This window comes from Chiloscyllium punctatum, chromosome 9 (assembly GCF_047496795.1).
Source record: "Chiloscyllium punctatum isolate Juve2018m chromosome 9, sChiPun1.3, whole genome shotgun sequence".
Classification (NCBI taxonomy): Eukaryota; Metazoa; Chordata; class Chondrichthyes; order Orectolobiformes; family Hemiscylliidae; genus Chiloscyllium; species Chiloscyllium punctatum.
Genome location: NC_092747.1, coordinates 41688278 through 41703380, shown reverse-complemented (window position 1 = coordinate 41703380; position 15103 = coordinate 41688278). Strand labels below are relative to the sequence as shown.

Here is a 15103-nt window from a genome sequence, read left to right as displayed (position 1 = left end):
CTTCTCACAGAGTTCAAGGATATACCTGATCAGGTCCTGGGAATTTATCCACTTTTATGTGTTTCAAGACATCCAGCACTTCCTCCTCTATAATATGGATATTTTCAATGTCCATTTACAGTTTACATATCTCATCAAAACAGAAGGAACTAAGAATGTATTTTGAGGTTATATGTACTGCAGAGACTATGAGGTGCTGCTAAATTATTTTCTCCCACATTCCATGAGCTACAAATAGTGACTATGAAAACTTACATACAAACCAGCAGCTGGGCAAGGTACCACCCACAGTGGTAATCTGGCAAGATACTGTCTTTTTACTAATCAACACCTTCCTTAAGTTAAGAACAGTGAAAATCAAAAACCGTTATCCCATCGAGTGTTACCAAATCAAACAAAAAGAGTTCAGAACCTTACTTCTCTGCTGTAAACATTACAAATTACTTTTAGACTGAATACAAAGAGAGTAGAGATGGAGGGACAAGAGTCATGTGGATAGGAAAAAGACTTCAGGTTAATCTGTGGAGAGTACCACCTTTGTCTTAGAGACGCACAGCTAAATTTCCCAGAGAAGCTATCAGCAACAAATCAAGGGGCAGCCTGCGAGAAGACAGCCAATCAGAGCTCCACTTGCAAAACCAAATAGACTGAAAAAAAGAGTCAAAGCTAAAATAGGTGAAAGTCTTCCATTACTTTGAGACTTCAATGTCTTACATGCTGCACAGTGCTATCGGCAGAAATCACAAGGGCATAATAGAAATCAAAGGGAAGTCATATATTTTTCATGAGCTTAAAGCCATTGATAGATTATTTTATGAGGGGCACTATAATTGCTTTCAGTCATTTGGTAGTACAGATCTGGAATATTGCTAAAGAGAGAGACATATTGCAAGACTGGTAAAATGCAAGAGTGCTAATTTTCAAACAGTCACAAGAAATTATACAGTAGCAGGAAAGGGCTGTTATTTCTTTCTCTTTGACAATTTCTTAGCTCAAAGTTGATAATGATTCATGTGACATAAATTTTTGATGCTTCAAAGTTTTGCATTCTTAATTTTAAAACTGATAACACAAGATGAAATGCATCAACAACATGCTTCTCCTTTGAGCAATATAACTGGTTTACACATGATCATAATTATGGTAGGAAGTCTGTCAGAATTACCACAGAAAGATAAACAGACTGAGGAAAGCAACCCCACCCCCACCAAAATGCTCAATTCTCCATTGTTACTATGTTCACTCCTAACTTCATCACTTCGAAGCCTTGCAGTCTTACAGAGACACTAGTCGTTGAAAGTATAAAAAACAATTTGGCCGAAAATTTTTAAGAACCTTTCATAATTTATTGGGCACAACTTGCAAAAATGTGTGAAAACATTCATTTTTGGATTATATCATGGGGGATAGCCATGCGTAAACATTTTCTGCAAAGATACAGATTTTAAGAACTTTACACAATAAAAGTAACTGGATAGTTATCCATTAAGGATCTATTTATCCACCCAGCATTCTTTCTGAAGTGACATGGGGTAATTATGGTGCTTTTTCTCCCCACTACTGATCCATATATACCTTACTAAAAGGCTGACTGGGAGATGAATTCCAACCAATCATTACTGAACTACTCACAAGACAGAAAGAAGCAGGAATCATAGCAGGAACAGGAGGGGGCCATTCGGTTCTATATGATCATGGCTGATTATCCAACCCAGTAACCTGCTCCCACTTTTTTCCTATAACCTTCGATCCCTTTAGGCCCAACAGCTATATCTAACTCCTTGAAAATATTCAAGATATTGGCCTCATCCTCTTTCTGAGGCAGGGAATTTCACAGACTCTGGGAGAAGACATTTCCCCTTAGCTCAGTCCTTAACGGCCTCCTCAGACTCTGAAACTGTAAACCCTTGGTTTGTACTGCCCAATCATTGGAAACATCCTTCCTGCACTTACCCTGTCTAGCCCCAGTGGAATTTTATAGGTATCTATGAGTTACTTCCCTCATTCTCCTTAGATTCAGTGAACATAGTCCTAGTTGACACAGTCTCTCTTCATACATCAGTCCTACCATCCCAGTAATCAGTCTGATAAATGTTTGTTACACTCCCTCCATTGCCAGAAATCCTTCCTCAGATAAGGAGATCAAAACGGCACACACTATTCCAGGTATGGTCTCACCAAGGCAAGACATCTCTGGCCCTTTCCTCGAATCTTCTCACTGAGGGGCAACTTACAGCTTTCCTGATCGCCTGCTGCACCTGCACGCTTACTTTCAGCAACTGGTGTACAAGGACATCCAAAGCTTATTGCACCTCCCTCTTTCCCAATCTACCAACTATTCAGATAATAATCTGCCTTCCTGTTTTTGGTACCAAAGTGGATAACCTCATATTTAAACACATTATACTTCACCTGCCATGCATTTACCCACTCACTCAACTTGTCCAAATCACACTGAGGCATTTCTACATCCACCTCACATTTCATTTTCCCAGGCAGTTTTAGGTGGTACAATGATCACTAATAAATTTCTGTTGAACATACAACGTGCCAGTTAATTACAGATCATACTCCACTCTCCGCTTTCAAAGCTGCATCATATATACAAGTGCTGTTAAAGGACACTTCACAGTAGCAGAAATTCAAACCAATGCTGTTAAGATTGTGTCTATTCTCAGTCTCTCATTGGGCATGATTGGTCTCACATACAAGAGTAAACAGGAAGCTTCTGGTGGCAATCAGTATTTGTCAATATAAAGTACAATCTAAGAAGACCCAGTCATCCAAAACTGCAAATGATTCAGCACTCAGTTTCTCAAGAAAAATAAGTCATAAATATTGAGAGAAATGTAACTCCACACCAGAATTATGTAAGTGTATCTTTCCTTCAGAACTATTTTAAACTTCAGTGATAAAAGTAATAATGTAGTGTCTTGAATGTTCATATGTTGAAAAGAAAGGAAAATTAAACTAGGAACTGTCTCACTGCACTTTAGGAATGGAAGTAATTAGGTTAGCCCTGAATATATAATCCTCATTCAATTCTTGGAGAATCTGCTCTTTTGCAGCAGTTGATTTCAAGTCAATTACAGGTGGTGTGCCATGCTCTACAACCCATCTCATGACCATTCGACAGCTGGGGTCAGGCCAAAAAAAAAAGATATCAAAGGTTCCTTGCTTTATTGTTAACTACTAACTATTAAATCGAGCACTTAAGTTATAAGACAACTGATAGTAAAGTGATCTTAAATAGAAAATGTTACCAGATCCCCATCACCTTAGCATTAGCATTTCCAATAACAATTCATACAAAAATCTTGAAACAATGAAGGGGAAAGCACCATTGGAAGAAATATTAAATTAGAACAGAGTCTTACCAAACACACTCAAGTTAAACTTACTTGTAATAAGGCTATAAAAAGAAAGAAAGCATTTGCAGCTCTTCTGATCTGTTCATACAAGAAGCGAGGCACAAATGTTATCACGCTGTATTTTGCTGTGCTGTTGATCATAAAAACAAGAATATTGTCATAAGAAACTCAAAGCTTAAAAAAACTCCAATAATCTTATAAAATTCTTATCAAAGCAAACAGTCTAACTAAGACTAAGAACAGTTACTTTCTAGATTCAGGTTAAGTATTCCAGAAAGAATCAGTCAGCATCCGAGAGAGAAATAGATGTCAACATTTCAGGTATGAAACTTTATCAGGGCTGATGAAAATTCTGGTAAAAGGTGTCAGCTGAAACAATGTCCTTTTCACTCCAATTTATCAATGTAAACTAATGTCCTTGCTTCAAGACCACAAGAAAATTTCTCTATGGCAAGCAAATGAAATATGGAAGAGGAAGTACACTGAGAATGTGAGAATTGCAAGGTCTACTTCAGAGATGTGTTAAACCAGTACTAGGATATCACAGAAATATGCAAATTGCAGCTGCTTAAACATCAATTCCAAGAGAAAACCAAAAGTAGTATATCATGGATGCTAGAAATGTGAAAAACAAAAGCAGAAAACATGGAAAAACTCAGCAATTCAAGGAGCATTTGTAAAATTAAACAATTAACATTTCACAAGGACTAGTTTCCCTCATACATGCTGCCTGGCTTGTTAAGTTTGTGCAGCATTTTTTGTACTTCTATCAAAAGGACATGGTTTTAAATTAGGCTGTATTTTCCAAGGAGTGGTAAATATTCAGACCGTCAATCCGCTCCTGCTTTTTTTTTTGAAAAGTGACGAGTGAGCTCTGTATTTCAGAAAGGAGATTCTCATCTGGGCAGCTTCAGAAACACGAAGTGTACTTTAAATCTGACAGGTCCCGTGCGACAAAGACAATCAGGGTATGTCATACCATATCACATGCTGTATTGTGAGATTTAAATGTTTAGCATCACAGACAGCCACTTTGACAGCTCCTGTGAAAGGGTAACATAAGGTAACAGCAAAGTTACCAGGTGGGAAAGTGGTCAAGTGAGTCGGGTGCCAGGGAGTTGGGGTGAGGGGGCATAAATGTAATAGCTACCCAGAAGTTAGACTCAAATGTCCAACAATTTCATTGTTAATTTAATTATCCTGGGTAACCTTATTGTGGCAAAATCTTCTGAATACTGTGAATTAAATGGATACCTTCAGAGGATTCCAGGCACGGGGGAATTGCACACTGTAACGTTCAAACTGCCAGACAATTCCTTCAAAGTGAGCTGTCATGAGATTCTGCCGGATGCTAATGCACAACTCCTACTTAGTGCGGAAATGCCTACCTGGCCATCAGATAATCTAGGCCAATATTTCTGCAGTTAACATTTGAGAATTTTCCTACTCCATAAACGGTTAGACGCACATGTAGAATAGCCTAGACAGATTATAATATTGCAGGGTCAACTCCTGGTTTGTACTTACTAGGAGAAATTACCTATGGATGAGCTGAGGATGTACAACTGCTAACTCTGGCACACTAGGTGGGTGGAGAGAAAATCTCCTGCCATCTCTCTATCCATAATCAGGTACCTTAATAAATATAAATTGCACCTTTATGGCTGCAGCCTCATCTGGCCCCTTGAAGAACGTTTGTATCAAGTGCATTCAAAATAGCCCAATTTACACAGCAAATCTGTGCAACAAAGTTGCACAGATCCTCCACACTATTTTCTGCTTTCACGAAAGTGATAGTGTTTTCTGTTGACCATAGTGACAGTCCATGACCCATTTTGCACCTTGAAATGTGTAGGTCATAACCTTTTAAATAAGGCATTAACATGTCTGCTCAGATGGACACAAACGTTTCCAGTGAAAATTCTGAAGATAGGGAATTTCTCCTATCAAAGAATTTTCAAGAAGAATTACTGCTCTTGATAGATCTTAGCTATATATAAATTATCCAGATTAAGAACAATGACTAACTTTTAAAATAATGCACAAGCTGCACTGCAGTTGGTAAAGTCTCAGGATGTTCTTCTTTTATTTCAGTTCACTTTTGTTTGCCAATGTTTTATATTATCCACTATAGTTCTCGACTCCTGTTGAAACAGTTTTTACAATTCCTTTTCTTCACCTCTTCCCTTTGATCATGTTCATGTAAAATTTGTTTGTTTATTTGTCATTGTAAGCCTCCCACTTATCAACATGAGCAAGAAATCAGTAAAATAAAAGGTGAAAAAGTCACCTACCTAAAAAGCAAGGGTACAGACGAACAACACAAGAATACATCCATCCGACTGAGTGGGGATTTTGTACTGTGCGTGCAGGACAAGGGGAACACTGAGTGATGTGTTTGGAAATCACACAGCTAAACAACATTTCACAGGGAATAAACAAAATCCAAGTGCCAGTTTGACAATAGAATTTGAGGCAAACTACAACACCATGAACATAGAACATAACAGCACAGTTATGTTAACAAGCCCTTCAGCCCTTGATGTTGCTGTGGAACTGTGGAACCAATCTGAAGCCTATTTAACCTACACTATTCCATTCTTGTCCATATGCCTATCCAACGACCATTTAAATGCACTTTAAGTTGGCGAGTCTACTACATTGCAGGAAGTGTGTTCCATGCCCCTACTACTCTGAGAAAAGAAACTACCTCTGACACCTGTCCTCCTTCTGTCACCCCTCAATTTAAAGCTATGTCCCCTAGTGCTAGCCATTGCCATCCAAGGCAAAAAGGTTCACACTAGCCACCCTATCTAACCCTCTGATTATCTTACATGTCTCAATTAAGTTATCTCTCAACCATCTTCTCTCTAACAAAAACAGCCTCAGGTCCCTCAGCCTTTCCTCGTAAAACCTTCCCTCCATTCCAGACACCACCCTAGTAAATCTCCTCTAAACCCTTTCCAAAGCTTCCACATCCTTCTTATAATGCGGTGACCAGAACTGTACACAATACTCCAAATGTGGCCACACCAGAGTTTTGTACAGCTGCAGCATGACCTCATGGTTCTGAAATTCAATCCCTCTACCTATAAAAGCTGACACACCATATGCCTTCTTAATAACCCTCTCAACCTGGGTGGCAACTTTCAAGGATCTATGTACCTGGACACGGAGATCTTTCTACTCGTCTACACTACCAAGAATCTTACCATTAAACCAGTACTCTGTATTCCTGTTACTCCTTCCAAAGTGAACCACCTCACATTTTACCACATTAAACTCCATTTGCCACCTCTCAGCCCAGCTCTGCAGCTTATCTGTGTCTCTCTGGAACCTACAACATCCTTCGTCACTATCCACAACTCTACCGACCTTAGTGTATTCCGCAAATTTACTATCCCATCTTTCTATGCCCTCCTCTAGGTCACTTATAAAAATGACAAACAACAGTGGACCTAAAATAGATACCTGCAATACCTCAGTAATAACTGAACTCCAGGATGAATATTTCTCATCAACCAGCACCCTCTGTGTTCTTTTAGCTAGCCAATTTCTGATCCAAACCACTACATCACCCTCAATCCCATACCTCTGTATTTTGTGCAATAGCCTACCGTGGGAAACCTTATCAAACGCCTTACCGAAATCCATATATACCACATCAACTGCTTTACCCTCATCCACCTGTTTGGTCACCTTCTCAAAGAACTCAATAAGGTTTGTAAGGCACGACCTACCCTTCACAAAACCATGTTGATTACCCCTCATCAACTTATTCCTTTCTAGATGATTATAAATCCTCTTATAACTCTTTCCAACACTTTACCCACAACTAAAGTAAAGCTCACAGATCTACAATTTCCAGGGTTGTCTCTACTCCCTGAACAATAATTATATGATAATCTTTCATCTGGCATCAGCATTTAAAGATCACAAATGGAGCGTTGGAGTAGTTTTTGGTCCATGGATAAAGTACCAGCAACCAATAAAAACAAAGCTGTTGTCGGTCATTTGAAAGACTGTTGCTTTGCTCATTCTACGTTAATTAAGTTAACATGCTGAATTTAAATGCCATGTCTTTGCATTATTAATAACACATTGCCACTGATATTCCAAGCAGAGCAGTCAGTGTCGGCACACTAATTGTGGCATTGACTTCTGGTTCTACAAGTTACTGGTGTACATGGCCTCAAATGTTCACACAGCTAGTAAGAAAATTAGAGGGAATGCTAATCCATATGCGTTTTACAAAGATTAAGGGTTTCTAATGGTACTGTCATTCCAGACCCTGACCACACATCAAGTGAACAAAACCTTTCCCTTTTCCCCTCTAAATACTTGTACCAATCATTTTAATTCTGTGGATCCTAGTCACAGACAACTCTGCTAAGATAAATAGACCTTCGCGATTCACTTGACCCAGGCCTCTCACGATTTTACGCATCTGAATCATTTCTCCCCTCAGACCATTCTCTTCCAAAGAAAACAATCCCAGTCTAATTTTTTTTTACAAAAATGTTTAATTCATTCAATAAATTTGAGTTTCACTGGCCTAGTCAGCATTTGCTACCCAACCAGAATTGCACTTGAAAAGGCTGCTGATGCGTTGCCCTGTTGAACTACTGCAGTCCATGTAGTCTAAGGACACCCACAATTCTGTTAGAGCAGGAGTTTCAGGATATTGAATCAGCAATATTGTGGCTTGGAGAGAAACTTGCACGTCAGTGTTCCCAAGTTATTGTTGCACTTGTTCATCCTTCTAGATAGTGGAGAATATGGATTTTGAAGGCACTGCTAAGGAACGTTGGTGAATTTCTGCTGTGAATCTTATAGATGGTACACACTGCTGCTACTGGGCATCAATGGGAGAAGGAGTGAACATTTGTGGATGTGGTGCCAATCAAGTGCACTGCTTTCCTCATTGCTGCATTTTACCAGTGCTGGCAACATCTTCAAACATCTCCTATACATCCTCTCTAATGCAACAAAATCTGTTCTGTCATGAGATGGCCAAAACATGCACATAGCGCTCAAGTTGTGACCCAACTAATGATTTATACAAGTCCAGCATAACCTCCTTGTTCTTGTATTCTGTATCTTGTCGCCTTAACCAAGATATCAACCTGTCCTGATCCCTTTTAGGATCAATGGACATCCACTCCAAGGTCCCTCACTTCCTCTACACTAAGCATTCTCCCATCAATTGTGCATTCCTTTACCTTGTTTAACCTCTTGAATGTACCACCTCACGCTTGTACCAGGTTGAAAGCCATTTGCTACTTTTACACCCATCTGATTAGCCCATTCATATTTTACTGCAATTTACCTTTTATTTTTATGACAGTTCACAACTGTCACTCTCACAATCAATTGAAGAGCCAAGTTTTGTGTCATTTGCAAAATTCTTGGTTGTGGCCATTAAGCCCAAAAATATATATATAAAATTTAAAAGTGTCATCAATTTGAAACTGGCATGCAATTTGCTTATGTACCACACTGTGATAAAGTAGAAGCACCCTGATCTTTGAGGCATATGCCCCAGCTAGTTCAACAACACAGCCGAAGAGATTAATTGCGCTGGTACCCTGCTCATTCAAACATACGAGTTAGGAACTACAGTAAGCCACTTGGTCCCTTAATTCTGCTCCCAAATCCAGCTACACCAGATAATCCTTCCCTCCGTTGTTGGGACCTGCTGCTGTAGTATTTCAAATCCACCTTCACATTTCCCATCCCTGGTGTCATCCAGGCAAATGGACCCAAGAACTCTTCATAGTTTTTATACACATTTTTATACACATCAACCTGATGCCAAACTTTATTACCAAAACAAAAACTAAGTCATGCTTGTACTTTGTAGAGTGGAAGCTAATCTAAATGCATTTTAAAGACATCTCTTCTGTTACACAAACATGAGTACATGATGTAAAGTGTAGGAAGACATGGATTTTTTGGTGATGCAGACTCAATGGGCCAGAGGGTTGTTTTTTGTACTGTATGATTCACAGACTCTATTTTGCTCCATTTATATTTCAGCAATATAAACTTGCTGAACCTAATACAAGTTTAGATATAAACTTAAAACAAAATGGTTTGTCACAAAGTCATAGCACATACAAAAAAAAAATTCTACTGGTATTAACAGGAGCTGACAAAATTCTCTTTGCATAAGTAAGGAGTAAGGATCTCCTAAGCATGGGATCTTAGGTCACCAATTCAGCCAAGGTGCTATGTTTTAAACAAGAGCTTATGGCACATCTATACAGAACCGACCACATATGACATGGTTAGTACTGAACAAAATGAGTGCTTCAGCAAAACGAGAAAAACAAGAAGCTGCTTTCAAAAGAAAAGCCATAACATTGGCTAACTTGACAAAACAACTGATAATAAATAAATGACGAGGGAGTTCAGTGTTCGTTTAACCTGAAGAAGATGCCCAAACATACTATCAGGCCAAGGACCAGTCTAACCTTGAGAAACATGCACCAAAATAGTTCCTTGCAAAGAGTCATGACAGTCACATTGTCATCAGAAATGCCATGCATAATATATATATATATATAAATTAAGTGGGCTGAATCAAACAATTAAGACAGCAAATGTTTCAGACCAATGGCTCATCAGTGTAGCCACTTTATCAAAAAAAGTCATGTGCTGTGACTGAAGGCTGAAATTACCAAAATACCAAATGCTAAAATTACTAGCTTCCAGCAATTCATCAGACAGTAACAGAAATGCAATGTGTCCATTCAGTTATATTGGCAACATGGATGAAACATCCATAAATTTCTGTATGTTCTGCATACAAACAGAGGCAAAAAGCTTTAAAAACAAAACCCAAGAGGATAAGTCATGGTGGTACAAGCCTACGTAGTCAACAGTGAAATTAAAGCCTAACGTAACTTTTTAAAGTAAAGTCTATTCTTAACATGAAGTTCCCATCAGGAGGTTTTGCTCATGCCCATACCAATGGTTTGGATGGATGAGGCTGAATGGAAGTTATGGATTGATCATGTGCGAAATGCCCTGTGTGAAAAATTGCCAGTTGTTAGTGTGGGAGATGCCAGATAAAGAAATTAGAGACACATGAAAATAAACAACACCCAGTTTTAATTAAAACTGGGTGTAAGAAGGAGTCTCATTTTTGTAGTTCAATCTTTGGATGGGTGGCTAAACAAGCCATTCAAGGATCATGTTCACACTGAATGGAACAGGTAGCTGCTTCATGGACACAATACACTCAGCATAGAAATATACATGCATGATGTTGTGTGTAATTTCATTATTAAATCATGCAATGATATCTATCATCAATTCATTCAAAATATTTCTCCAAAAGATGGAGAAACGACTATCTGTAGAGATGATCGTGTAAGCGAATGCATCATGTCAAAGCCAAAGTCAGATCCTTATGATGATGGCAAAGGCAAAATGACTCAGAATTAATTCCATTTATGTTTTGTAACAGTTGCCAAAGAAATACATTTGGTGGTGTTAAAACATTTTGATTGTGGCTAAAGATACTTTCTTTAAATTAAATATTTTTCTAATTCAATAAACCATGCACGTTCACTTAATATAAATTATCTGTGTTTTTTGTCCATAGTTCATTCACACTGGCAGTTCACATTTTGTACTGTATATGAGTGACTCCCACTTTTGCAGACTTTCTCGGGAAAGAATATTGGGAAGATATTTGCAGACTTCCTAGGTCAACTTATTTGATCTATAGTGTTTGTTAAGGAGGACCTTAAAAATGAAAAGGGTAGAAGCACAGAAAAGGTTAGGAAAGAAATCCAGACTGAGCAACTGAAGGCAAAGGGAGTGATACATAATGGGTATAGGAAAGAAAAAAAGTGCCTAGACAAAGTTTGGATGGTTATATAATAGGCACAAAGTACAATGTGGAGAAAGAATGAAAGATACAAGACAAACCAAATAGGAGAGAAAAGAAATGAAACTAAATGGAGGTCGAGGTCATGATCTAAAGTCACTGAACTCCACACAATCTTGAGGAACAGAAATCAGTCTGATAATAAAAACTAAGATGCTGTGAATTATGGAGATCTGAAGTAAAAGCAGAAAGCGCTGGAGAAACTCAATGGTCAAAACAGTGCAAATGGAGTTCATATGGGGAATGGTGAAATTATCCAGATTAGACAAAGCACTTTCTTAATGGTTAGAGACTTGGCACTGCAGGGAGCTCAGGGATTTGGGTAGAAAGGCTTGTGCACTGGTCCAAAAGAAGAAGAAAAACCCTCATGAAGGTGCTGTCCTCAAGGATTAATACCAATCGTAAAGTTATAACTTGGGTTTCAGGAACTATAACTCATTAAAAAGTTGAGAATTGGGACAAATGCTTCAATAGCAGGGCTTCAAGGGTTAAATTATGGCCATTAGATTCAAAATCATATTCCCTTAAACAGAAGAGATTGAGAAGTTATGTAAGTAAAATGTTTAGAATGTTTTTTTTAAAAATCATTTTACAGCATTAATGCAAAGAAGCTATTTTCTCTATAGTGGAACAATCCAGAGCGTAGGGCTCATTCTGATTTTAGAGCAAGGACATTCAGGATGAAATCATGAAGCACATGATGCAAAGGATAGTGGAAATCTGGAAAATAACCAACACCTGAAGGCATTGGATGCTGGGCAAAGTGAAATCTTCACAATGGAGGTTAGCAAATTTTCTTCAAGAACTCAAGATATGGATCAATGCAGCAAAATGGGATTAAGTACAATGTAACCATATTCTAATTGAATAGTGAAACAAGCAAGAGGTTGGATGGCCTCTCCATGACTTTATTCTGAAGTAATGCAGGCAAGGTGGAAAGTAGAGTTTTACATTAGGTTGATGATTTGTATTGATCTTTCTCCTCCAGGATTAAAAATGTTTCATCCATTGCTTGATTCGCAAGTGCTAAGTTATTTATATTCTTGCCTTTTATGTAATCCAATAGTTCAGATTATAGTACTCACTGCAGCATTTAATTGCAAGATGAATTTCAAAAGTATTTTTAAACAGCATTGTTGCTTTGAGTACCTATATTTTCTTAACTACAGTAATTGCATTTCAATGAATCAAACCAGTAAGAATGTAACCCCAAACCCATTCTAGCAACAACAGTATCATTACATTTAGAATATGACAGTTCTGTTAGATAAAGGACTGCACAATGAAGTGTCACTGATGTGATGAAACAGTTGGATCATTTGCACAGCAAAGGTAACAGCTTCTTGTCCTGCTACCGGAAGGATGTTATTAAAAAAGTGGAAAGGGTGCAAAGAAGATTTACAAGGATGTTACAAAGTCTGGAATGTTTGAGTTACAAGGAGAGGCTACAACCATTTTTCCTGGGCCACTGGGGACTGAAGGATAACCTTAGAGAGCTATATAAAATCATGGGGGACAGAGACAAGGTGAATAGCCAAGGTGTTTTCCCTAGGGTTGGGGAATCCAAAATTAGAGGGCATAGATTTAATGTGAGAGGGAAAATATTTAAAGGGACCTGCAGGGCAACCGTTTCACACAGAGGCTTGTGCACATATGGAAAGAGTAGAGGAAGTGATAGAGGCAGGTACAATTTCAATATTTAAAAGACATTTGGACAGATACATATATAGGAAAACTTTAGAGGGATATGAACCAAACGCAGGCAAATGGCACTAGTTCAATTTAGGAAATATGGTCAACATCAGTGAGTTGGGCCAAAGGGTCTGTTTCCGTACTGTATGACCCTATTTTCTGAACTGCCTTTGGCTAAATGTTTGTTCTTTAAAGATAATGGCCTTTTTAGTTGGACCTCTAATTAGTTTTGGTTTCATCACAGCATTGCCAAACTTATACATATATTTCCAAATCATGACGATGAAAGGCTTAGAGGGAACTTGCACGCGGTGATGTTCCCATGTATCGGTTGCCCTTGTCCTTCAAGTGGAAGTGATCATAGGTTTGGAAGCTGCTGTCTCAGGATCTTTGAGAGTTTCTGCAGTGCATCTTGTAGATTGTTCAGTAACAGCAGTATGTACTTTGATGGAGGAGGGCGTTCATGCTTGGGTATGTGGTGCCAATCAAGCAGACTGCTTTGTCCTGGTTGGTTTGAAGCTTCTTGATTGTTGCTGGAGCTGTATCCATCCGGGCAAGTGGGGAACATTCGACTATACTCAAGAGGAGAGCTACTCACCACGGTATTCCTACCTCTGATCTGATCTTATAGCCACTGGATTTCTATGGCAAGTCCAGTTGAGGCCTGGTCAATGGTAACCCCAAGGATATTGATAGTGGGGAATTCAATGATGATAACACCATTGAATGTCAAGGGCAGTGGTTAGATGGTTTCTCTTTTAAGTTAGCCATTGCCTATTATGTGTGTGATGCGTATGTTACTTCACAAAGTTAACTTGTAAATTAAGAGTTCACTGTGTCCTTCATGTTTCAAGACATTCAGATCTCTCTGTACCACAAGTTCTGCAGTCTCTCTCAATTCAAATAGTTTGTTTATTTTCTGTTCTTCTTGGCAAATAGTCAATTTTGACAGACAATATACTCTATCTGCCATTTTTTTGCCCACGCACTTAATCCATCTAAATTTCTCTGTGGACTTTTACTTCTTGATAACTTCCTTTCCTACACATCTTCGTGTAACTGAGCAAACATAGCAACCATACATTTGTCCTTAGGAGTCTTTGCTGCACAGTGATAGTCATAGAGATGTACAACGTGGAAACAGACCCTCTGTCCCTATTTCTGTGCCAGAAGGCCCATGTTTATGTCCCAACTGCTTCAGACATGTGACATAATGTCTGAACAGATTGATTAAAAATAACTTGTATCTAAGTCATGGATATGGATTGGAAACAATTGATGTCACAGCATAATCAATGTGACACTTCACTTGTTACAACCAAGTCAACACAAAAATGAACCACATATCCCTACTCTTCTGTTCCCAACAGCCAACCAATTTTCCATCCATGCTGGTGCATTACCCAGAGTGATCAATTCTTCTGGCATCTTGACAAGGGTTTAGGGGTGGGTCAGGGTAGAAGACTCTCCAAGAACATAGGGAAGGAGGCAAGCCCCTCAGAAGAGCCTGAGAGGAGGGAGCGTTCTGCAACCTTGATAGGGTGGGAATACACGGAAATGAACATACAGGTAGGTCATACTGGTCCTCCAATTTAAAGCAGATAGGGGAGTCAGGCCAATATGTCTAATTCGCAAGTTTTACTGGATTTTCCTTCTGGGCAATGACAAAGGCTCGGTAGGGATGCACATATTCCACTTGTGCAAAGACAGTCTTCAATCTTTCCATGATGGTAACAGTCCCTGCCTACCATTTAGTTCAGACCCTTCATGATTCTGAATATCTCTCGTAAATCTCCTCAGAATCTTCTCTTAAAGGAAAACAGTCCAAACTGCTCCAAGTTATCTAACTATGCCATTCATATCACAAGAAAGCAAGTAGTTGATTGGATGGTAAGCATTTCTCATTTATTATACCTGATATCTATTCTAAAGTAGTGAATTTCAAACAGGGCAAGAAGAACAATAACTGAAATAAGTAGTATCCATGCAAAGACAAGACTAAAGGCACAAATTAAAATTTAGTTTGCAAAATAGATCATTAAAATTATAGAGAGACAGTAGTTCACTGCCCTAGCAATCCAGAGGTGCAGGCTAATTGATATTCTCGGGAGACAGGTTCACAGTAGTAGGTGCTACTTCA

At 38.7% G+C, this 15103-nt stretch overlaps 1 protein-coding gene across 5 annotated transcripts in view; it reads right to left on the bottom strand.

The window, feature by feature from the left end:
• atp8a2 (ATPase phospholipid transporting 8A2) overlaps nt 1-15103 on the bottom strand; it is a 561594-nt gene that overhangs the window by 424942 nt on the left and 121549 nt on the right. For all 5 annotated transcript variants that reach the window (XM_072577324.1, XM_072577326.1, XM_072577325.1 and 2 more), the window contains one exon: nt 3402-3501. In XM_072577324.1, the coding sequence (XP_072433425.1) occupies nt 3402-3501 (100 nt within the window). The remainder of the gene's footprint in view (nt 1-3401; nt 3502-15103) is intronic.